This window comes from Hyperolius riggenbachi, chromosome 9, assembly GCF_040937935.1.
Source record: "Hyperolius riggenbachi isolate aHypRig1 chromosome 9, aHypRig1.pri, whole genome shotgun sequence".
Taxonomy (NCBI): Eukaryota; Metazoa; Chordata; class Amphibia; order Anura; family Hyperoliidae; genus Hyperolius; species Hyperolius riggenbachi.
This window is the reverse complement of record NC_090654.1, coordinates 125,965,359-125,991,658: the sequence shown is the minus strand read 5'-3', so window position 1 is coordinate 125,991,658 and position 26,300 is coordinate 125,965,359. Positions and strand designations below refer to the sequence as shown.

Genomic DNA, 26,300 nt, shown 5'->3' with positions numbered 1-26,300 from the left:
CCCATAATTTATAAAGTAATAGTAATATAGCCTATTGACATACATATTAAAGTTCAGTCCCTAAGATAACTATTTATGTTTTGTGTGTGTGTGTGTGTGTGTGTGTGTGTGTGTGTGTGTGTGTGTGTGTGTGTGTGTGTGTGTGTGTGTGTGTGTGTGTGTGTGTGTGTGTGTAAATTATGTTTCAAAAAAAAAATTGACAACTATTTGGGAGTGTGGGAGGTCAGGGGATAATTTAAAAAGGAAAAATAAGGTATAATATATTGAAAAAAAATGCAGCTGTACTTTTACTTTTAGGCCACAAGATGCCCTCGCAAGTGTCTTCTGTATGCGTACTATTAGTATGCAAACTGGAAGCACTGCATGGACGGGTTTTGTGAATGGCGGCACGGTCTAATAGACGGCTACGGTCATACACACGGGCACTTAGATCAATGAACGAGAACTGTGTTCCCGTTCACTGATCTAGCGGCTGCAGATCAGCGGTAACGAGCGTGGGCAAGCAGGAACGTAGTAGCCTCTACACCTCCATCCCTCATGAAATTTCTGATTGCCCTATTGGAAGTGGTTCTCAAGTTTAATTACTTTGAATATAAGGGGCGGTTCTATGGACAATTACGTGGCACTGCTATGGGATCGAACGTGGCCCCCTCCTATGCAAATCTTTATATGGGGTTGTGAGAAGATGTTCGTCTACCTCAACCCCCTATTCCGCCAGCACTCTTTTTGCTGGTGGAGATTTATTGACGACATATTTTTCATTTGGAGGGGGCCTCGTTCAACTTTGGACGATTTCATCCATCAAGTTCATTTTCAGTGCCCACCCATCAGGTTAACTGCAACTTGTGATAGGGAATCTATCTCTTTTCTTGATGTAAGGGTGGTTCGGAGTGGAGATGGTATCTCTACTGATTTATTTATTAAGCCAACTGATAGGAATTCCACATGACACTATTGCAGTTTCCATCCTGAGCGTGTTAGAAATGGCATCCCCTGCAGTCAGTTTGTGAGAATAGACAGGATTGTCAGTGAGCCTGGGGTCTGTGAGACACGTAAGGCAGAATTAGCTTGTAAATTTCTTTCTCGGGGGTACCCTGCTGCTAGTCTGGAATTGGATGCCCCATCTCGGCGGTCCAAGCCCAGGCAGATGAATTGCATACCATTTGTATCAACATACAATACTTGTAGCGATTTAATAGCGAGATCTCTACGTCGCCACTGGTATAGTTTACGCGATGGTTTACCGAGAGTACCTGAGTTCCGCTATCCGCCCTTAATGTCCTTTCGTCGGGCTCCAACTGTTAGGGACAAGTTGCGTATTCGTACAACTCACAGACCACAGGTTCCAAGGGGTAAGAACGGTATGTTTCCATGCATGGCGTGCCACATGTGTGGTAACGTCATGCGTGGTAGTACATTTCATCACCCCACCTCAGGTGCCACCTTTCATATTCGTGGCAGATTTACATGTGATTCTATTTATGTAGTATATCTTATTAAGTGCCCCTGCAGTTACATTTATGTAGGGATGACTACACAAAGTCTTAAAAGTCGTGTTTCATCACACAAAACTGCCATCAGGAATTACACTGCAGGACAAGCAGTGTCAGACCATTTCACCATGTGTCAGCACAGTGTAGCTCAGTTTAAGGTTATGGCTATTGATGGGGTACCTAAAGATTGGAGGGGAGGAGATTGGGTCAAGGAATTACTCCGTAGGGAAGCTGGGTGGATTAAGAGAGTAGGTGCTATGGATAGAGCAGGCTTGAATAGGGAAATTGATTTCTCTTTCTGCATTTGATGATATTTTTGTGATACTTGTTCCGCTGTTTTTTCTATATTTCATATGTGTGTTATAGTATCATATACTTAACCTTGTTTTTATGTTTTTATCTTTCAGATCGTCCTGACCTGACAGTCTATGTGGCAGCGTTGTCCATTGCCGACAGTGGGTTGTAAGTATAGTGCGGCATCTGTATGCGTATGTTTATGTATATGCGTAGCCATGGCTACGCTTTGCAGCCGCACCGCCCACTGTCATTACGATGGAGCCGCTCGGTGTCCCCATCAGACGTTTGCCGGCTACGATGATTGGGCTCTAGCGTGTCATGTGATCATGACGTCACTTCTACCCCTGCCGGATGTGTAACTGGCGGTATTGAGTACATTGACGGCGCATCTGGGACTATCTGAGCGGCGGTTTTTCCACTATTACGCCATAGGTGGGTGCCTTTTTAAATTCTGCCCCACGGATTGGTGGCTTTTGTGCAATGTATGTTCTCTATCAGGTCCGCCTGGACTGTCTGGTCAGGATTGGTCTCCTGGCACCCAATGGGTGGTGCATGTGTGTATATAAGTTTGATGTCATGGATTTTATGGTTGTATCACTTTGTGCAACTTGACAAAGGCCTATGGAGGGCCGAAACAGCAGTCTGTCGTTGCTTCTGATGTATTATTAAAGTATTTGAGCTATAATACACTGGAGTGGTGCCGGTCCTTTGCTGGATTTCATTATTACGACCCCTTGGTACTGGGGTGGGACCTTGGCACACAGTTTGTTTTTTGAATTTCATCGGTGCTCCTGGATCTATTTTTGCATATCCTGCACTTCGTTATGGCATTTATCAGGGACAAAGTTACTTGTCCCGGGGAGGGGAAGTGGTTAAATTATATCCTTCTCCTGTTTACAGCGTACTTGTTCAAGTTGCATATAAAAAAGAAAAAAAAGGTTTATATTAACATGGTATTCCGTACTTCTGAGATCTTTCCAGAAGGGGGTTCCCTCTAAGATGTAAATAAACCAGGCACAGAAACTTTATGATTTATCAGAGCAGGAGTAGTCAGATGTATTGCATACAACACGACTCTTCTCTGTTAACAGATCCCAAGTTGCTGCAAATTAAAATTACACATAGAACGTATATGATGCCTAAACTCCTATTTGATATGGGCCTTAGAAGTGACCCTATATGCTACTGATGTAAAGGGGAACATGTAACTCACATGCTCTGTAACTGTCCCAAATTAAACAGATGCTGAGCTGAAATTAAATGTTTTAATTATGACACTTCAGTCTGATATCCCCAACACTTTTTCTTTAACCCATTCAGGTTCCGTCGTTTTCACGTGAGAAATGTTCACCTCCCATTCATTAGCCTATAACTTTATCACTACTTATCACAATGAACTGATCTATATCTTGTTTTTTCCGCCACCAACTAGGCTTTCTTTGGGGGGGTACATTTTGCTAAGAGCCACTTTACTGTAAATGCATTTTAACAGGAAGAATAAGAAAAAAATGGAAAAATTCATTATTTCTCAGTTTTCAGCCATTATAGTTTTAAAATAATACATGCCTCCATAATTAAAACTCGCGTATTGTATTTGTCCATATGTCCCGGTTATTACACCGTTAAAATTATGTCGCTATCACAATGTATGGCGACAATATTTTATTTGGAAATAAAGGTGCATTTTTTCCATTTTGCATCTATCACTATTTACAAGTTTAAAATAAAAAAAATATAGAAATATTTCATCTTTACATTGATATTTAAAAAGTTTAGACCCTTAGGTAAATATTTACATGTTTGTTTGTTTTTTATTGTAATGTTTTTTTTTTTTTATACTAAACATTTTATTTGGGTACTTTTGGGAGGGTGGGAGGTAAACAATAGATTTATAATGTAAATGTGTGTTAATTGTTTTTTTTTTTTTTTTTTTTCAGGTGTAGTATTACTTTTTGGCCACAAGATGGCGGCCATGAGTTTGTTTACATGACGTCACTCTAAGCGTAGCACGCGCTTAGAGTGACGTATCAGGAAGAAGACGGCCAGAAAAAGCTCAGCTTCCGAGAGAAGCTGTCGCTTTTTCAGCGGGGGAGAGGAATCAATGATCGGGCTCCGTAGCCCGATACATTGATTCCTTGGCTACCGAATCCACGGCCGGGAGTGCGCGTGCACGATCGGCCGCGGGGGCGCGCGGCAGCGCGCATGGTTCCTGGACGTAGAAACTACGTCCAGGAACCAAAATAGGTTAAAGACATTTAGCACAAAATTGTACTTGTAACTGAATTATAATTTCTTTCCTATATTCCTGTCACTTACATTAAGTATTGAAAATTTGACCAATCTGACAAACTTTGGACCAGTCTAGTTCCGCATGGGAGATTCTCAGGTATTTCTTAATTTACCAAAGCACTTAATGAAGTGTAGTTGCTCAGTTCAGTTGCCAGTATAGTGTGCAAAAAAGTAGGGAGGCAAGCCAGCATCTTTGTAAAGATCCATTTCAGGGAGTGACTTAAAGAGACACTGAAGCAAACAAATTATGATATAATGATTTGTATGTGTAGTACAGCTAAGAAATAAAACATTAGGAGCAGAGACATATGGTAAGTCTTATATTGTTTCCAGTAAAGGAAGGGTTAAGAAACTACAGTTATCTATGCAAAAGAGCCATTGAGCTCCATGACGTTCAAAGTCGCAGAGAGCTCTGTCTTCTGAAGCTTGTTATCTCAACTGTCAGTCACTGTATCTTCTTTTTCTCTGCAGAGGACAGGTCAATAGTTCACTGGCCTGCTCTGTAAAAACATTTAGAATGCTGAGTAGTGTGTAAACTGCGAATATTAGAGAATGATGCAATGGTATAAAAACACTATATAACTGAAAATAAAAATATGAGAATATTTTCTTTGCTACTACTACTGTTCTAGTAATTATCCGTACACCATAGCCAATTATACCATAATTTATTTATTTTTTACTTCAGTATCTCTTTAAGTGAATAAAGGAGATACTGAGAATCCCCCATGATAAATAGACTATTCCAAATCTCTCAGGTTTATCAGTGATATCAGAAAAAAATAATTCATAGTGCACTTTACTATTAGAAAATTGTACATTTCCTTTGCATACATTTTACAATTTTTATGATAGTGGTCCTCAATATAGTTCTGAGTACTGTGGATTACTCACATTGGTGTTGATTCATTAACAAAATCATGTGCAGCTACCCTGAGTAAATGTGAATGCGAGATGTCACATGTTCACATTTGTAATAATGTTGCACAAAAGCGTGATCACATATTTATTGCACACTAGACACTGGTGTAAATGTTTGCTTTATCCCAGTTACATGCAAAGGAATATTGTATTAGTGAATATAAAAATATTTACTGCCAGCACAGTAATTTTACATTGTTTTTTAGTGCACACAATAACTTTAGTGTCATATTTTCACTTACATAAACAAATTTTCAGCTGCTGTGCAAAGAAATAACATGACTAGTATTAAAGCCACAGGATTTAGGCATTAAACTTTGTACAGTAATCTGTGTGTAAAACCAGGTGCCTCACCGGTTCCTGCATAAACCGTATCATTTGTAGCTAGGCATTGCCTTCCTAAAGTAGATCTGGACTTCCACATCTTGGTGCATATTTATTTACTGGTACATCTACTGTACAGACATTTATTAGTAACTCTGTTAACAGAGAGTTGGAAATTGTTCACCTAAATCAAAAGCTTAGACAATTATTAACTGATAAGTTAAATTGCCTAGAACATTTTCATAATAACCATCCTGGACTGTTATAATGACATATGCTGTGTGAAAAGGCCCTCTATCAGCATGAGAGCAATTAAATTACCATGAAACTGCCATAAAATTAGCTTTCCACAAAGTATTTACAGCATAAGAAAAAAAGCCTCCATGTTAATGGCAGCAAAGCTGTATTGAGACGACGAACTCTGTATTTGTAAGGAGAGTTTGGAAACACTGAACGCCACTCTGGTCAAAGGCCACAAAAACGTGTTAACCTGGGTTTGTGCAGACGCTATCGGTTTTTATTACGTAAATTAGATCATCAGATATAGCTATACAGGAAGTGACAAAAAACAATATTCTTGCATCTTCCACATACTCAGCCCTGTCAGACCCTGAATTGTGTAAGAATGTCCTCTGGATGGAACAAGTCTATGAAACGTCCTCTAGCCTCAAATCTGATTGTATCCCTTCTGAGTGTGTTTACATAAATATAGAGTGGAGAAGGATAAATAAAAAGATAAAAATCAACAGGGGGTGAGGGGGATTCTAAATTGATGGAGATTATTGAGAACCCTCATTTCAAAAGCTTTGTCAGCATCAAATGATTATGTATTTGGACTGTGCTTTTATTTTCTTAACTTGCCTCTAGATTGTCAACTCACAAGGGCATGGACCTCCTCCTAGTGTTTCTTATTCTGCTGCAATTTCTCATATAAACATGTAACAATATTGGTGATGTCTCAAACACACATCAAAGATGGATGTATTTATACTGGTGTTTCTGGATGTTCTGATTGTACAGTTTTGAACTTCTCATTTATCTTTGCATCCCACTGTTTGTTTTGTACTATGTACAGTGCTACAGAAGATGTTGGTGCTATATAAATGATGATGTTGTTATCCGTTGAATCATATCCGACTCTTGGCGATTCTATGGGTTAGCTCTCTCCATATTGTCCTATCTTGTACCATTTCCGCCAGTTGCCTTAAGCTAAATCCTGTGTTGGCTTTGCTGGTGTCATGCCAACGTATTTCTCCGGCGGCCTTGTCGCCTTTTGCCACTGATCAGTCCTAGCATTAGGTCTTTCTCTAAGGAATTTGATCCCATCCCCATCCTCTTTCTTCAGGAAGTGGTCCCTTTGTGTATGCTCCTCTGAGCTTGAGTACCCAGCTTACATAACCACCCACTGTGCCTGCCCTCTCTCCCGACATAATTTTTCTTCTTCCGCAGAATGTGCAAAAGTATCCCCCCAAAGCAGTGAAGGGCAGGTCCCAGGAAAACGGAGTTCCAGAATACTCTTAAAGGGATAAATGATGGTTGATACATGGCAAGAATGAACAGGATCAAATGGAGCATAGCTAGTTTTACTTATATTAGCAAGCACATCCTACTTCATGGTTTAGGCTCACCTCACTACTAGACGGTATCCTTTCTGTGCCAGAGTCCAATCCGCTGTCACCATCCTGAGAGTCCACAGAAAGGCGGCCTACAAAGATGTGATATTATGAACTACTTAAAGTGCTAAAGAATAAAGACTGTAGAAAATAAATGTCATGGAAGGATACATTCAAAAGAAAAGGGAGGTATCTTGAAATTATTACCATTCTTTAATCTTCAGTTCCAATTTGCAACTGCTTTAAAGAGACTCAGACACTAACGAAAGTACAGCTATGATACTTATCTGGTGCTTCCTCCCGCCCCATAAACACATCCAATCCCCACACCGTCCTTCCGCGGTCTGCCGTTCAGCCGCGGTGAGCTTCGTTACCAGGCTCAGTCGATGTCAATCAGGGTCTCTTTAAATTTATTTGTTAAACTTGCTGCAATTCTAGCTCAAGTTAAGGGTGAAAATAAGCAGCAGTTATCTTTTTTCACAATAAACGTTAAACAGCTGTTTCTTAGGTGGCTGAGAAGGAGTTGAGAATAAAGAGCGCTGTTTTTTAATCAAAAGCAGGTGTGGTCTGGATGAGGAGGAGAGTTGCTAGAATTTCAAGTTCCTCCCATTGCCCCAGATTCACTAACATACGGTAAGATTTTACTATCAACTCCCACTAACAGCGTAGCACGTATTGCCTAAATGGCGTGACCCAGTTTACCCAAGTAATGCGACAATTGCTAGGGTAACAAGCGCTATGACAATCTTACCATAGGCTAGAGAATCAGGGCCATGGTTTGCAAAGTGAACACCAAGAAAGCTCTGTACAGTGGAATGTTCAAAGCTAAAGCTTACACATCACTGCCTAATCATTTATATATAAAAGCTTACAGTTTTTTATATTTACTAATAAAAATGTAATAATGATTGAGCCCCGTAAATTGATTTGCAAACCCTGTTGTGTTTTCTAAGATTGCCAACCAATGTTTGCGTCACTGGAGGTTATATCTTATATTTTGCCTCAATGAGAAAGTAAAAAGCTCTTTTGTAATACTGAACTAAATACAACACAACATTAATGTTCTTGGAGGATAGACACAAATGGAAAACTCACTTTCTGGTACTTTATAACCTATGGAGCTACAGTCGCTGTAGGAACGCAGGATATCCTGTAAGACAAACACAAAACATAAAACATGTATATATTCAGTGTCACTTTTTGGAGGATACTGGATATAAACAGTTTGTTACATTTATTTGTTTACAGGTTTACCTGACTACTTACCTTCAATCCCAACCCAGCACTAACCTTCACTCCTGACCTATAACTAACATCTCCTTCCCTACACCTAATAAGATTAACCTTAAAGGATACACTTGGCAAACTTGAAAAAAAAAGTTTCACTCACCTGGGGCATCTTCCAGCCCCTAGAAGGTCCCACAGCGCAGTTCTGCTCTGAGCCAGGCCTTCACTCTCACATCCATAAGATCAAGACCCGGGGCGAGGATTTTCTGCACATGTGCGTGTGTGCCTCACGTGGTTCAGAGAGAATTAAACTGTGCAAGCACAGAGTGCTCCTATAGACGGGAGCGTGACCACGAGAGGCGCATGGCGCGCCGGTGCATGCTCAGAAGAACCCAACCTGGCCACGATTCGCAATCTTACAGAGGGGAGAGCAAAGGCTTGGCTCAGAGCAGAACTGCGCTGCAGGAACTGGCAGACTTCTAGGGGCTGGAAGAAGACCCAAGTGAGTGAAACTTTTTTTTTTCAGGTTTGCCAGATGTATCCTCACCCATCAACACTAGTCTAAATCCAATGCCTAGCCTGACCCCACTGCCTGACAATACATTAATTAATACGGACCATCCTTTCAGCTAAATCTTAACCCTATGAACAACCTCTATGGCTAGGGCACTATACAGGTGATTTAACCCACTCAAGATCAAAAGATTTAACAACTTATTTTTAACAGCTACTAGGGGTTTAATATCACTCAAATAAATAAATCTAGCTGATGCAGGCCAGACATTACCTCTGGAAACAAATCTCCCAATAATCCCTTAAAAACCACCTGCAGTAGCACCAGATAATAGTTTCATAATTTCAGCCTCTTAGGCCCGGTTTACACTGGCATAAAAAAAACCTGTCCGTTTGGCGTAACTAAATAGACTGGATCCTAACAGAGGTGAAGGGATCCTATGTTAATCAATAGGATCAGTTCACACTGCTCTGTTTGAATGTAGTGGGCCTTAAGTTTGGGGAGGCTGCGATAAATCCAAAGCGACGGATGCGTTGCATTAACCACGCGCTAATGGAATAGATTAACAACTGATGCCCAATAAAAACGAAATAACTCAAGTAGCTTTAAAAGGTTGATGCACTAACTTACGATAAAAGTTAGTGCATAAGCCCCATTATGAGTTATGCTGGTAATACAGCACAAGTTTTTGGCGGCAGATGGCTCAATAGATAATTTCCAACATGTTCGATCTGATTTTGATCGTTTTTCTGATCTATTTTCTCATAGATGTGAATGGACATCGATGGGAAAATCTGACCCCCCCAAAAAACTCATTGTTTATTCCCAGCATTAAACATGTACACATATGGTACTAGCACTACTAAGAAATGATCTGAAGTTCCTTTCTGCTTTCCAGTACAGCAACAGACAAAAAAATCTGAGTTGTATGCCGCTGACAACGTGGGCTTGATTGACAACAGCGCTTCACGCAGGGGCAGTAAGGATGACCTCGAGGTCATCCTCTGCACTGTACGAGGCCCCCGGGGCTGCGAACTGAGCTCTCGCCGTGGGACAGACAGTTGCCAGGGGCTGGAGAAAGCCCCAGGTAAGTAAATCAGATTTGCACTATATTAGCCTGATGATTCCTTTAAAGGGAAGGTTCAGGGAGGGTGGCTAAAAAATAAAAATCAATTTCCACTTACCTGGGGCTTCCTCCAGCCCGTGGCAGGCAGGAGGTGCCCTCACCGCCCGGCACTTCTGCGTCCCACACCGGCGCGCTGTCGTCATCGGACGTCCGCCGGGCTGTGCTACGCCGGCGTGGGACGCAGAAGTGCCGGGCCTTGGAGTGCAGAAGAGCCCGACCTGGCAGCCGGCCTGGCCAGGTCGGGTCGGCCACCGGAGACTACCGAGAGCCTGCGGAGCGGCGGCGAGGGCACCTCCTGCCTGCCACGGGCTGGAGGAAGCACCAGGTAAGTGGAAATTGATTTTTATCTTTTAGCCACCCTCCCTGAATCTTCCCTTTAAGATTTAAAATGCATTTAAAAATGTTCAGCTAGAGTGTGGGTTCTAAACTGCAACTGTAACAGTGTGCTTCATTCTTGAAAATTAAGCTATAAAACTGTAATTACAAATATGAGACTTGTTTCTATACTACTAATGTTCTATTTATCATCCATACTACTTATACAATTTGTTAACTCTTAAGTTTATATTCACCTCAAGTTCACTTAGAAAAGAACCGTCAGGTAAAGTTGATTTTAAGCTGCTAACCCTACAGTTACACTACCCCTATCCTCCCAGCACTAACCAGAAGACCGATTTGACATGATAGTCCCCCTAATACTAGTAGAGACAGGATGTGGAGTCTGTGCTTAAAGGAATACTATCGATGTATGCATTTATTTTTAAATGCTGTATGTTGTAGCACACATTAGGGCAAGTACTAGGTGCAATTTTATTCCTCACACAGCTGTTCCTCTCAGCTGTAAAATCCTCTGTCAGTTTTGGCGTCAGTGTTGGATACAAAATGTATCTAATACTGAGCTCACAGAGGGCTAGACCATGTCTCTGCAAAGGGGAGATGCTATCAACTCCTCAGTTTATAGTTTAATTATCACCTTGCTGAAATAATCTTGTTGATATGGTGGTAAGGGGTTAAAGATTCTAGCAATGTGTGTTTATTATCTTTGCTTCTCTTGACTGATAAAGATACTAATAATGCTAATTGTAAACAGTGATCTGCCCCTCTCAGCAGCTTGTAAAGTGGATGCAGCCTGGAGTGTATCACCTCAAGCAGACAGCCAGACAAGCAGTCTGAGTGTAAACACAATAGCTAGTTATAGTCCAGTAATATTACAGCTCATTTAGTTACCTGTTACCACCTCAGATCAGCCTATTTCTCCTCATGTCTCCTGCATGCTGTGAGTGACACAGTGAAATATATTTGTGAGCTGTGTGACAGAGTAACCAAGCAGCTCAGGGTGACCCAAACTACTATGAGCTGTGTGAGAAATGAATTTTTAAGCAGGGATAGCGAGAGAGAGACCTGGGTGAATAAATAAAGTGCCCCTAGCACTAGTGGTAATGTGTACACTAATATAGAGTATTAAAAAAAAAAGTCGTTTCAATCGATAGTACTCCTTTAAGACTCAACGAGACAACAATAATAATAGATTTATCCATACCTGGGGCTTCCTTCAGCCCATCCGCATGGATCGCTCCCACGCCGCCATCTCTATCACTGGTACCGGGTCCCGTCACTTCGGGCCAATCAGGGCCAGTCGATGCAAGCGCAGTGCGCTCCCTCCGTACTGCGTAGGCGCATGCGTAAAGCAGGCGCCGGCGAGACAGAACAAGTCCCATCGCATGTGTACAACTGGCCGCGTCTGGTGGAAGTTTCGAGACCCGGTACTGGCGATAGAGGAGGCGGCGGCGTGGGAGCTATCCATGCGGATGGGCCTGGAGGAAGCCCTAGGTATGTATAAATCTATTATTTTTCCTCTCTGAGTGTCGACCACCAGCCTCCTCCCCCCACCCTCCTACACACACAAACACACACACAGCCTCCTGAACCATGCTGGACTCATACAGCACCGATTACATCGGATTCATCCTGCTCTACTCTCTGCCGCTGGTTTACTTTCACAACCCAAGCTATTCTATATACTACAAGGCGATAATAAAAGGCTTCTGACAGAACTGGCAGATTAAGCCAAGTCCAACAACCTTTTTAACCCACTAGCTACGTTCTACCTTACTTATTAATGCACTTGTTGACTACTGAACAGTGTAGATGCCAACAGATAAATCTAATCAGATATGCTAGCTATCCGTCCAATCTGATGCTCATTATATTACAATTAGACGTACTAAAAGGTTTTCAGAATAGACCTTTATATTGAATCAATATGAATTTGTGGCTGAATAGTTGTAGCGCAGTGCTGATTAAAAATTGAATATTTCGAAGATTTATGTATTGGAAACAAAGGCTAATTTAAGGCCCCCCTACCCTGGACTCCTTGGGAAATGTACTTGTCACAGCACTCAGTTAGCTTCTTTTTGCTCACTAAGTTTGTTACTAAAAAAAATACTGAAAAAAATACAGTGAAAACTCATGCTTGCACAAAGTACGGTACATATTTTTCAGATGTAAAACAGTTCTGACAGGGTACGCACAAACTGCCATTGAACATACACACTAGAGTTAAACTAATCAAGTGCAGTTTGTTTGGCCAGTTAAGGTACAGCAGCAAATAATTCGAAGCAATTTAATAAAACCAGAAAACTGAAAATGGATAACTTCCTTTAAAACTACTGTATAGTCAGACCATGAAAGCAGAGTATCTTAGTGTAGCACAGTGAAGATGGCACATTAAAGAACAACTATCAAAGTTAGCTAAAATTCTAATGCCACATGTTTTTCCAGTCATTACTAGCAAATAACAATACAAAGGCTTTATTTCATCCTTTCATTTGTGTGAAGAAAGAATGAAAGAGAAGAGTTCTCACTGTGGGCATTACTATGGCTGTGTCCAGCACATTCAGCATAAGCAGTAATACTGTGAGTAAATGAGTTCAGAATGATAGAAAGCAGAAATATACCTTCAAATAGTGTGTAATTATTCATCAGCTGCAGCTGTGTGCCCGATTCTGTCTCTCTGTCTCAGCAGTGTAAAGCAAACAGTTTAAAGCTAGGGAGAAGTGTAACCTAGCTACATGTATAGCTCTGCAGACACAGTGTCACTGTGACCTGCTACGCTGCAGTGATGTGAGCCACGGGCAGTGATGTGCGCAGCCATAGTGACCAGATTGCTCCTCAGTAAGTGCATGTGGTGCCCCCCTCCCCCAGAAAATAGTGGCCCTGTGCATGTGCACAGATGGCACATGACTAAGGCCGCCCCTGTGTAGAGTTCCCAGCCGTAATGACGCAACAGTAGCTAACTGGAGGTTACTCACAAATCCGTGCCAGTATTTCTGACAAAGTAAATGATTGTGCTGTTAGCAACAAGCTGTGTATAGAAGTCCTTCTTCAATTTAATTTAATGCTCAAGGTGTAATCCCAGCTTCTTCCGTTATGTACATGATCCCATGAGTTTCAATTTCCAGTCTCCACCCCTTTTTCCCAATGGTAAGGAAATAGTGAAAACAGATTTCTTCACCAACGCCTTTTACTAAGGTTGCAGTGCATGCCCCGCAGTCTTGTGAGTACCCACCATGCTTTCCTTTTTTAAAGAGAATCTGAAGTGAAATTACATTTATGAGATAATGAATTGTATGTGTAGTACAGCTAAGAAACAGAACATTAGTAGCATAGAAAAGAGTCTCATATTGTTTCCAGTAGAAGAGTTACAAAATTTCACTTATAATCTATGCAGAAGAGCTTCTCTGAGCTATTCGACCCAACTTGGGTCTGCAGTGCTGTTTTCTGAAGCATTTTTAAATCAAAGAAACAGTGAAAGACACCTTCAAATAAGGTATTACACTGCAGGGAAGTTCAAAGGACCAATAGCTGCGCTCTGTTTCATCAATTAAAATACAGAGAGTGGTTAGTAAATTTCATGTATGACAGAATGATGCAATGTTATTAAAAAAAAAAAGCTACATAACTAAAAATAAAAATATGAGACTTTTCTTTGCTACTAATGTTCTATTGCCTATATGTACTACACATACAATTCATTATATCATAAGTGTTTTTTCGCTTCAGTGTCACTTTAATGTGTCTATAGACATACAATACTATACGGTGCCCCAGTGTCTCTGTGCTTTTGTCTTTCTCTTGAAGGTTCTAGATTCTGGGAAGCACGGAGGCATAGTGGTTAGCGCTCTTCCCTTGCAACGCTGGGTCCCCGGTTCGTATCCCAGCCAGGTCAACATCTGCAAGGAGTTTGTATGTTCTCCCCGTGTCTGTGTGGGTTTCCTCTAGGTACTCCGGTTTCCTCCCACATCCCATAAACATACAGATAGGTTAATTGGCTTCCCCCTAAAATTGGCCCTAGACTACAATACATACACTACACAATACATACATAGACATAGGACTATGGAAGGGATTAGATTGTGAGCCCCTCAGAGGGACAGTTAAGTGACGAGACAATATATACTTTGTACAGCGCTGCGGATGATGTCGGTGCTATATAAATACTAAATAATAATAATAATAATTCTCCTAACAGTCTCTAATTGAAGAAGACAATGGAGTATTATTCCAGGATGCAGTTCTGCCTCAGTCCTCAGTAAGGAGTTTACTGTAAGGAGTTTACTGTAACATGATTTATACCCAAATTTCATCTTTGGACCAGCTTCAAAGTTTCTAGTTAGGATCAATGGTTTTACAGACTGTTTGTTACCTGGTGTAAATCTAACATCACAAACTACACTTGTGGAAGCAAACTTGCCATTTACCTTGGCATTAGCTACTTACTGCAGGCCCTGCTGTTTCTTGTTGGATCTTTAGTTGCAGCTGAAGGACCCTCCGTCTGGCGCCCTCCATCTGCTCCTGCAAGCTGGTGTTTGGAGTTCGGTTATAAAGTTCACAGAAGGTCTATTGAAAGAAAATGACAGATAAAAACATATTTTTTTATATACAGTAATTTGTAAGACAATACACCATTGCCAAGCATTCATGCTTGAACTAGTCCTCCATTTTGTCTAGAAAATGCTAATATAGTTGCTAAGAATTACCATATCTTGGATTTTTTTAGGCAAATGAAAAATGCATACAACAGGCAGTATGCAATAGGCATACTGATTCACTATTCTATACGTTCTTCAGAGAAATTACCATGTATACATTTTGCACTTCAGACAGTGAGAATAGTCGGATTCTGGAAGTTTTTTGCCGCTTTGTATTCCCAGTCTGCAACCTACAGCTTCTCTACAACATGCTTAATACAAACTCACATGATACCACCTACCTGTAGCTCCTTCTCCTCTTGTTTCAGCATATTGCGCAGGATCTGGGAGGCATGTTTCTGGACCTCAGGAGCCTGGGGAAAGAGGCTATATTTAAGAAATTCCCTAAAGGAACAAAAATGAAATCTGTACAGTTCCTGTAAGGATCTCTCTAGGTTACCTGTAGTGGTTTAGGCCCTGTGATCCTCTGAGGAGGGGGAAGAGGAGGGGGAGGCGGGACAGGAGAAGATAAAGTATTCCGCGGTGATGCAGAGGAGCTGAGGTCATGATACCCAGTTGTCGCCATGGAAGGTGGAGGAGATCCCAGAAGAGTGAGGGCAACGTATGTTCCAGCTAGTTTAAAAGAAAGGATGCGTGCAATATTGTCAATCTGTACATGACTAATTTTCCTGTTTTAATCTGAGAGGTCTATTTTTTTTTTTAAATCAGCATAGGTCAGGTTCAAGGGGGCCATAAACTGATCAATAGTTCTGATCAATGATGAGTAAATTTCAACATGATTAACAAAAAAAACAAAAAAAAAAAAAAGTGAGATTAGTTGGCTGATCAATTCTGAGGGAAAATCAGAATAGCACTTGGGCCCATTATTATACATATTCCGAACTGTTTAGACCGGTTAGCAGGTGGGGAGAATGATGTAGCAGTCATTTTGTTCTGCAAGTACTCTACAGAAGCGGAATCAATAGATTTGGATCAGATTTCTACTAAAAATCTCAGACTCACTACTGAAAAATAAACATCCTTGTACAGTTTATTTGATAGTCATGTAAGCATTAAAATGTTAGTTCCACTCTATCTAGCTCTAAGTAATCTATGACCACCAGTTGGTCATGTTACGTTACTGGATTGTCAATTTGTAAAACTCGTCACATCAAGTCCTGCAGAGCCAGGATGTGACGTTGTACATGGCCACTGTAGCTAGAAATCATGAAGGAAAGACGACTCTACAGGGCATAAACCCAAAAACAAGAGTGATATGATCCCAACCAAAACAAGAAACAAACATTAAGGATATTATTTTTATGTAGCTGAAAGATTGAGCAGTAGTAGGAAGGGGACAAGTGGTAAACCAGTTTTGAAGTTGAGCACAAAGTACAAGTAGGTTAGCCCACCACGGTAGTTGCCAAGCTTGGATGGTTTAAAGAGCACCCGAGGTGGGTTTGAAGAATGTTATCTGAATACAGAGGCTGGATCGGCCTATACAGCCCAGCCTCTGTTGCTATCCCAAAACCCCCTAAGGTGCCCCTGCACTCTGCAATCCCACATAAATTGAGGCTGTCGACACACAGCGTGTCGCACCGGGCTGTGTTTATCTCTATAGTGTCAGTCTGCTGCTCTCCCCGCCACCTGCAGAACTACGGTCGCCGCCCGCGTCCCTTCAATCCCCGCTGATTGGAGGGAAGGGACGGGGGCAGGTACCGGAGCTATGCTGATGCTGGAGGCGGGGGGGGGGGGGGGGGAGCAGCCGAGACTGACACTACAGCTGTAAACACAGCCTGCACAGCGCGGCTGTGATTTATGAGGGACTGCAGAGTGCAGGGGGACCCTAGTGGGTTTTGTGATAGCAACAGAGGCTGGGCTGTATAGGCAGACCCAGCCTCTGTATGCAGATAACATTCTTCAAACCCACCTCGGGTTCTCAGTCTTCATAGCATTTGTCAACACAAAATTATGGCAATTGCTTTGGGGCCAAGGCAGGTCCCCTTCATCACATAAAGTGCAGACAAACATTGAAATTGCATTGCGACTTTTTTTTTACCATTGTTTGCCTGAGGAAAGGGGAATGCTATTTTCTCCTCTGGAAGTGCGTTGCATTTGATAAATAAACACAGTTTAACTTTCCACACAGAGCCCAGTGTTATCTGACAGCACGGATCACACCATTTATTAGCTGTCCGACCGCTCAGGACCTGCAGTGTGTAAGTTTCTTGAACAGTGCCCAGGCTTCTACACAGTAGTGCATACAGCACCATTGCTCCTGAAAATAAGACACACATAAGTGTCGGATGACACGGGAATGTTGGGGCTAGAATGATAACGTTTTATTAATCTTTTATGAGGTATTTTGTATGAAGGGCATATGACGAGATTGATGTGGTAAACTATTTTCAGTAGGACATGATAGGGTTAAATCGGTTTCTGTGTGGTGCTGGCTTTTTTTTTTTTTCTCTTTCTCTTCACAGGTTATCACATCAGAAGATTACAGTTGTCAAGTGGAAAGATAATCTGCCAGGTCTGGAGAGAGCTGACCTATGAGATGGAGGCGGAGACTTCTATATATATGACTGACAGCTCAGTATCACCTCAGTCTGAGAGAAGCACCAAGCTGCCCACCCTCCCTCCCCTTTCCTCGTCACGGTCCCACTTGTTTTGGGGGTGTCCTAGTGTATGATGATAACCCTGAAGTGTTTAATGGAACTGAATTGGTTATTGTTTGGTTACATTTTTGGTAATTGCTTGCGCCACCCGTGCTTTCCAGCTGGGTGGCAAATGGTTTTATTGATTACAAATAAAGTTATTTAATTTTAATTTATCAGAACCCCAAAACAATAAAGGGCCATTTTAAACACCTATGGTGTCAGTGTGTTTTATATGTGGATAAGTGTTTTAGAGGTTAAGAATAGACACTTACAGTCCCATGTTCCTGGTAATCTCCGCTTGCCTCCCCCGTGCAGCATTTACATTGTGCGAGGCCGCAGACAGTGTGTTGGCAGCAGAATTTGCATCTCCATTCCTAGACAGGAGAAGGAGGTCCCCGGCTGAGAGGGACAAAGCCTGGCCGATGGCAACCCCATAAGGGCTAACCAGCACCATCTGCAGGCAAGATCATTCTAAGCCTGGGTAGCCGATTACACATGTACAACTCTGAGTGTGCTCTATCTTTCTGTCCTCTACCTCTGTCTATACCACTGGGTAGTGGATACACATGTTGAGCTGTGCCGACCAACGACCAGGCCATACCTAATTGCCAATCTGCTCCCTCTGTATGCCCTCCAGCTCGCTCCTCCTGCTACCATAGGCGTTTATATATATATATATATATATATATATATATATATATATATATATATATATACACACACACTACAGAGGAAGTGAGTGGATTACAGAGAACATAGGGTAAAGTGAAACAGAGGTGAGAGTGATCTAAAGGTTGCCATATTTATTTCCTTTTAAGCAATACCAGTTGCCTGGCTGCTCTGCTGATCCTCTGCATCTAATACTTTTAGTCAAAGACCTTGAACAAGCATACAACAGATCAGGTGTTTCTGACAATATTGACAGAACTGCCAAGATTAGCGGCATGCTTGTTTCTGGAGTAATTCAGAAACTACTGCAGCGGAATAGATCAGTAGGGCTGTCAGGCAACTAGTATTGTATAAAAGGAAATAAATATGGCAGCCTCCATATCACTGTCACCTCGTGTTCACGTTAAGCGCATAAACAAACAGCGTATGACAGATATGTGAGTAATGCTGAGAAACCCAGTGATGGGCAATTTGGATGGAAAGACAGAGGGCAAGCGCTCAGCAGCCACAGCACTGCTGTTATACAGACTGTTAGTAAGGGAGAAGTTTGACCACCAGGACATTCTCAGGTCTCCTCCAGTAAAAAGCACTAGAGCATTATAACGATTATGGATTAGAAGGCAATTCAGTTAATTTGGCATGTTTAAGGTACAGTGTTTAGTTAGCATTATTTATTTTATAGATTACTCACACTTGATCAGCTTGACCACTTCGATGTGAGAGCTGTTTGCAACCAATGTGCCATTTACCTGCAGAGGGATGACAAAAAAATCTTTTACAGCCCCTGTCCAGCTTCTCAAGTTTTATTACTCTACCCATATCCACACCTTCATCTAGCTGATTGTTAATAAGATGCTAATCATTTGCATGCAAATTGTATGCAGCTTGGAAATTGGCCAATCAAATTTAGTAGAAGTGCATCTGATTGGCACAATTGCATGCTGCATACAATCTGCATGCAAGCCAACATTATTATACTCCCATTGACAGTCTCTACAAATCACATTAGAGACGTTTAATCAGGTACAAAATTTCCCAAACGTATCTTTATTTTAAAGGAAACTGTGGTATTTTTGACCTCCAATCATGGCTCAGCTCATTTGCAGACTATGAGAATCACATCATCTAGACCCACTCCCCCCCTTCTTGGACTTGCCAAGTCCCTCCACAGACCCCTATATACTTTGATGGCATGCTGAACACAACCTCCTTCCAAGAGACAGAGTGGTTTGGCCCAGACAAACATCCCACAGAGCAGCACATGTCGTTTTATTAATAAAAGGCATTTGGATTAATTTTTAATCATTTAGTCATCACTTATGTGAATAGAGGAATGGGTTAGTGTAATAAAACACGTATTATCTCTACTGGGGCTTCAATGTGTTCAGGAGGAGATCTGCACACACCGTGGAAAAACACTGGCCTCTCATAAGCTGTGTTCATATTTTGAGGGTGGGGGTGGCTTTGCTCTTGGGTTCATTATTTCACTATAAGTCACTAAATCTGATCTAGGCATAAAAAGGGAGGAATGGAGCACAGATCAATACGGCAGCTTAACTATCTGGCAAGTCACTGATGCGGTAAAATCATGCATCAAGGGAAGTCTGAACACTCTGAATTCTCAAACTATATGCTTGTTCTCTGCGTTCGTAGCTCACTAGGTAGTGGAGTCCAGATCAGGATGAGAGTTCAAATAGCTTGTATATTCAGAAAACAATTAAGCAATAGCAAGCCCACATTACTATGCTCATATTTACACTTTAAGATGCAAATTGATAAAAGGGAAGCTACACACATTCCATGCTGACTGTTCTGTTGACCAGGGCTGTTAATGGGGAGAGCATGGGCAGTCTACTATGGCTGCCCCCCCAGTATTAGGTAGCCCCCAAAATAGCTAGCCAGAGGTGGCCCCTAGTATTAGTTAGCCAGAGCTTGCCTTCCCCCCCCCCTCCACTCTGTATAGCTAGCCAGAGGTGGCCCCTAGTATTAATAAGCCAGATGCAGCCCCCCAGCAATGTAGATACATTAGCCCCCAATATGATATAGTCAGATGAAGCCCTCCAGTATAGATAACCAGTGACTTCCCCATATGTAGGTAGTCAGGAAGACCACCATGTATGTAGCCAGAGAGCCAGAGAGACCCCCAAGTAGCCAGAGTGGCCCAGATTTAGCAAGAGAGCACCCCTGCTTAGCAAGACAGCCCCCAAGCCAGGGAGGCCACATCCATTGTCTATGCCAAGGTAAAGGCATTTTAAGTAAACTGGATGCAGAAAAGATTGGGGGAAAACAACACCATAAACAAAACACAAACCACTGAAAAAAGGAGAGAGAGAGAAGAGAGAGAAGAGAGAGAAGAGAGAGAAGAGAGAAGAAGAGAGAAGAAGAGAGAAGAGAGAAGAGAGAAGAGAGAAGAGAGAAGAAGAGAGAAGAGAGAAGAGAGAAGAGAGAGAGAGAGAGAGAGAGAGAGAGAGCTCACCTTCACAATGCGGTCACCCTCCTGTACACCTGCCCGCATAGCAGCGCCCCCTACATGTGTAAATGGAAAATATGATGTGAACTTTTTTTTAGATTGGATTAGGAGCTTATTGTTCTTAAATAATAACACAAATACATTAGTGGCTATAAAGCCTTATTCCTCCTTTGTCTGTTGTCCTCTGGTAACTCCCCCATGCCATGTGTGACTGTCGCCAACAACTATCCTCTCTCACCCATTACTCAATGTCTGGTACTAAGAGAAAAAGACTTAGAACTGACCTCTGTGGCTCTTTCACACATTGTACAATTGTCACATTTTTATGTAATGGAAAAACACAAGTAAGTTAATGGGCTGTTTAAATCTAATGCATTTTTCCACCTGCAAAACAAACCCTTTTTGCGTATGCCTGTCTGGCACTCCAGTCTGTGTTTTTAAAATACATAATTAATGCCCAAAAACACACTTGGGGAAATTAGGACGAACACACATAGATCCCCTGCATGGAAAACATGTGAGCAAACGCAATGTAAGGTGTGAAAGTGCCATTATGGTTTTGTATTGCAGGAAGCTGGGAGAATACTACTATAAAGCCAAATTAAACCTAAACAAGCCAAGGGTAATGGAATTGCTTTGCTCTGGAGGTAAAACAAAATACCGGAACCAAAATTAGTATGTTACTAAAGATAAAAGGATAAAATGAGGAATGGGAAATTACGTACTCACAAAGGTGGATCAGTTCTTAGCTGACCACAAACCGGGTGGGGAGCCCAAGGCCAACCCCACTTGGGTCTGTGAGCCTCTCTCCAGTGACAAGGCTAAAAACCCAAGCACCAACAGTGTGTGTGTGTGTGTGTGTGTGTGTGTGTGTGTGTGTGTGTGTGTGTGTGTGTGTGTGTGTGTGTGTGTGTGTGTGTGTGTGTGTGTGTGTGTGTGTGTGTGTGTGTGTGTGTGTGTGTGTGTGTGTGTGTGTGTGTGTGTGTGTGTGTGTGTGTGTGTGTGTGTGTGTGTGTAAGGATGGATGGATGGAGACACTCTCAGAGATACTACAAAAAAATTAAAAACAATGGTGCATGAGCCAGCCTGGGGCCCCGGGAACTCTCACTGCCCGGGGCCCCAGAACCAGCATCTAACACCATATGTGAGCGCAGCCAAACACTTGGAGCTGCCAAGTGTTTGATTGTAGTATCCCATGCAGTTTAGTTAGGAGGGGGGCAGATGAGAGGGAATATCCTGCACGCTGGTGCCCCCTGCTGGTCATATAGCCATTGTCTATATGCAACTGAAGCCCTCTCCAACTGACTGGCTGACTTGCTCAGCTTCTGCTTGATTAATCACTGCAAGCTAGGTGTATTATATGTGTGCATTTCTCATTGGCTTATAAGCAGCCTGCAGGCTTTATAAAGCAGCAGAGAACTGTTTGGGAGTAAGTTTCTCCAATTGTGTGTTTGGTAAGTTTTAGAGCAGTAGGAGACAGGCCTTGGGGGTGGCAGCTCCAAGTGTTTGGCTGCGCTCACATATGGTGTTAGATGCTGGTTCTGGGGCCCCGGGCAGTGAGAGTTCCCGGGGCCCCAGGCTGGCTCATGCACCATTGTTTTTAATTTTATTGTAGTATCCCATGCAGTTTAGTTAGGAGGGGGGCAGATGAGCGGGAATATCCTGCACGCTGGTGCCCCCTGCTGGTCATATAGCCATTGTCTATATGCAACTGAAGCCCTCTCCAACTGACTGGCTGACTTGCTCAGCTTCTGCTTGATTAATCACTGCAAGCTAGGTGTATTATATGTGTGCATTTCTCATTGGCTTATAAGCAGCCTGCAGGCTTTATAAAGCAGCAGAGAACTGTTTGGGAGTGAGTTTCTCCAATTGTGTGTTTGGCCTGTGCACACCTCTGGCATTATCAGCTGCAGCACTAATTGGTGAAAGGGAATATATGTTCCCTGAGCCAATTAAATTTATTTTCACCATTAAAAATACTTCATATTTTCAGTTCATAGTAAAAAATATACACTGTAGTATTATTTCAGAATCAAATATCCTCACTATAAATTGTGAGAGAAGAACATAATCTAAGTTTAGTGATAAACGGCAGAAATAGCCAAACAAAATTTGTGTTTTTTATCTAGAGTACTGCTTTTTATTTTTTAAATGAAATTGGTAAAACTGAGAAATAATGTGTTTTTTCTATTTGTTTCCTCCTTTTTCCCATTAAAAAGGCACAGAAAAAAATAGTTTGAGGGGAAAAATGCCATATAACGAAAGCCTAGTTTGTCTGATTAAATAGGGACATAGCTAAAATGTCAAAACTGCTCTGGTCCATAAGTGGGAAACTCGGTCTGGATGCAAAGTGGTTAAAGAAAAACATTTGTTGCAGCTTCCAGAACTCCTGCAATAAATATGCAGTGTGTCTACTTCCTGGTTTCATGGAAGCACAAAAAGGGTTAAAATGTTTACACATTAGCGGTGTATGCCGAGACTGCAGAATTTCGGTGCCGATACAGCTGAGAGCTCAAATTACACTTGTGATTAATTACAAATGAGGGCGTTAGGTTCTCCTTTATAAAAACACACAGGGTGCATTCCTCTCTGTTTTTCTTGTGTCCCGTGCAATAGTTCAGGTCCAGTTTAAATGTTCAGGTACCAAATTCATAATGATCAGTTTTACCAACGTTACATAAGCCACTTTCTAACTGTAGGTTGTTAAAATAATCTTTCAGTTTCACTTTACAGCAAGGATTTTCGAAATTGGCAGCAGTTCACATTTCACGTCTTTAAAACAGTGGTGATAAATACAGTGTGCTGCTTGCCAACAGACTCACCTCATTTGATCTCTGGTCTGGGATGGTGTTGATATCTCCTACTATGTGAAATGCAAACAAGCTAAACCTTCAATCCAGAGGGTGCAATCATTCTAGGCACACAAAAAGTCTCTATTATAATGAATGGAGCCCCATATTCTGCACCCTCTGATAGTTAAAATATTGATTGTATTCTCAGACTGCCAAAGCAGAGCTCCATACACACGCTCGACCACCATCTGTAAAAAAACAAGTGATCCCCGATGGTAATGTGAACGAGTGACGTACACTGATCGGATTGTTAGTGGAAACTCAAAACTGAGCACCCGGAAGTACCTAACTAGCCACATGCAAGGTTTTAGATGGAATGATTGTTCATCATAATTTGATAGAAATGGCTTTTAAATGACCAACACGGATTATTAACAGAACAGATCCACCAGGAAGGACCAGTTACATAGACCATAATCTTTGTCTTTGTTTTTTTACAACGATTCTTGGCCAAATCGTTGTTCCTTGTGCTTTATGGCCGACGGTGGTTGGAGGCTCTTTTTAAGTCTCTTTTTAAGGAAAGGGGACAATCAGTCAGGACAAAATGCACTACAGTGGTAATGTTTCTTAAATCCCATGTACACTACAAATCACAGACAATATTTGATCTGCTGTATTTGACTAGCTTATCATATATTGTAATATGAGCCATGGAAAATCCTAGTCATTAATTCAAAGTGGTCGCATGAACAGGAAGTTCCTTGGCAAATAGCTACATACTTACCTGTGCATCCGATGCTTCATTTTAAAGACTCGTGTTGCCTTTGGACACAGCACTGTAACAACAAAGCTCCCTCAGGTCTGGTCACACAGCTTGCACAGCATAAGCCAGTTGGCAAAAGGAAGTTTGAGCTCAGGCTTAAGTATAGCAGTGTTCTCCCCAGGCTCTTTTAGCTGGGTGCTCCACTCGGCTAGTTTTGGTAAGCACCCAGCTGTTATCAGCTCACCTCTACCTATGCTGTGAGCAGAGTTGCGCACAGAAGCACCGGCCCTGCATGCTCTCATCTTGCCCCACCCAGCTACTTGTTCATGCCACCCGGCTGGAAATAAATTCTGGGGTGAACACTATATAGATTAACATGCTCACCATTATGTCCTCTCCTTGGCATTTTGACTGACCACGCGGTGGAGTCAATACCGGAAGTTTGAGTACTGCAATAGTTTTCTATGGGCCATTTCCCATTGACCTGTTCCATCTGGGATTGTCATGGAAAAAGCTCACTGCATGCATTTTCTGGATAATGTATTGCATTGCCATTTATAGGGGCAACCCTCCAGAGTGTAGCAGATCCTGCAATGGACCCCGTCTGATGATGAGAGCACATCTGCCAAAATGGATACAGTACACTCTACCATAGTGTGATCCCAGCCATTGTGCATCAGACCGTTGGAACTGGACATACTGCACCTCTCTATCACTATGGTTTATATAAATGCGGTCTTGTGCTGAGCTCACGCTTATTTAAAGAGGAGCTTACTTAAGCGGGTGCACAGGGCAGAATGTAGTGTTTTGCATCACAAAGCAAACAATTCTTAGGTTTTCTGAAGTTAAAGGAAACTTGAAGTACAAAAACTATGGTGGCTGCCATCGTCATTCCCTTATAAACAATGGCAATTGCCCGGCTGTCATGCTGAGCTTTTTTCTTTAGTTGTTTTTGAGTCTCCACATTAGGGATGTACGGATGTATTAGGGATGTATTAAATGATTAGGGATGTATATCATTACAATTTAGATTCATGATTCTCAAGCCAAGCATTGATTAACTCCACTTGTTTCAAGAAAAGATTTCACTTCCTAAAGAAAAAAATGCTTCAGCCCAAACATACGGGTACAATACTGGGTGTAATTCTTTTATGACTAACTACCAACATTGGCCTTAGATTTCAGCCAATCACTAAACTACATTGAATTGTCCCTCAGATGGGCTCACGATCTAATCCCTGCCATAGTGATTTGCCATGCAGGCAAAGCGTAGTGTATGGATCACAGTCCTTGGCCAATTGGTTGGGGGGGACAGGGCAGAGTAAAAGGATTTTTTTTTTTTTTTAAAGGATCATTTTTTATTAATAAAAAAAACTAAAGATCGCAGAAGCGATCAGAGACCACCAAAAGAAAGTTCTGCTAGTGGAAAGAAAAGGAGGTAAATTTAATTTGGGTGCTAAGTTGTATGACTGCGCAACAAAATGTTAAAACTGCACAGTGCACCTTGACATTTCTGTGATGATACAAGATCTTCATTGATTATGCTGTTAACTCTGTTATTAATGCTTAATTGATCTATTATGTATGTCCCCAGTTGGATGGAATGAGGCTTCATCTCTCTGTCTGATTCTGATAAACACAGTAACAACTAGCTATGTATGAGCGCCTGAAACAATCTCTGTAAAATGTTATGGCACAAGAACAGATAATTTTGTCAAATTGCGGAAGAACACCAAATGTTTTGTACTTGTTGTGTTGTGATCGTTTGTCAATTTGTAAACAATATTACAAAATTAATAAAAAATTCTCTTAAAAAAAAAAAAAAAAAAAAAAAAAAAGCTGCACAGTGCTGAATTGTAAAAAAAATGGCCTGGTCACTAGGGGGGTGTAAACCTGTGGTCCTCATGTGGTTAAAGAGACATTGAAGCAAAAAAAAAAGTTATGATATAATGAATTGGTTGTGTAATACGCAGGGGCATAACAATAGACCCTGCAAGGGATGCCTCCGCGGGGGGCCCAGACGCCACAGGGGGCCCGTGGGGGGAAAAGTTTGAGAGACTGACTAAGGGCATAGAGGAAAAAAATGTATTCTGCTCTCACAGCATTGTTATATTGACTGCATGTGTCCACCACACAGATAAGGACTCACACACACTTTGGAATTTGTACACT

General features: G+C 41.8%; 1 protein-coding gene across 5 annotated transcripts in view; it reads right to left on the bottom strand.

Moving 5' to 3' along the window:
* The window catches only part of ARHGEF11 (Rho guanine nucleotide exchange factor 11), a 259,221-nt gene that overhangs the window by 115,378 nt on the left and 117,543 nt on the right, over positions 1-26,300 (bottom strand). For all 5 annotated transcript variants that reach the window (XM_068253474.1, XM_068253470.1, XM_068253472.1 and 2 more), the window contains 7 exons: positions 20,580-20,629; positions 18,795-18,852; positions 15,235-15,407; positions 15,077-15,148; positions 14,584-14,703; positions 8,033-8,087; positions 6,953-7,029 (listed from right to left, as the gene is read on the bottom strand). In XM_068253474.1, coding sequence (XP_068109575.1) covers positions 6,953-7,029; positions 8,033-8,087; positions 14,584-14,703; positions 15,077-15,148; positions 15,235-15,407; positions 18,795-18,852; positions 20,580-20,629 — 605 coding nt within the window. The remainder of the gene's footprint in view (positions 1-6,952; positions 7,030-8,032; positions 8,088-14,583; positions 14,704-15,076; positions 15,149-15,234; positions 15,408-18,794; positions 18,853-20,579; positions 20,630-26,300) is intronic.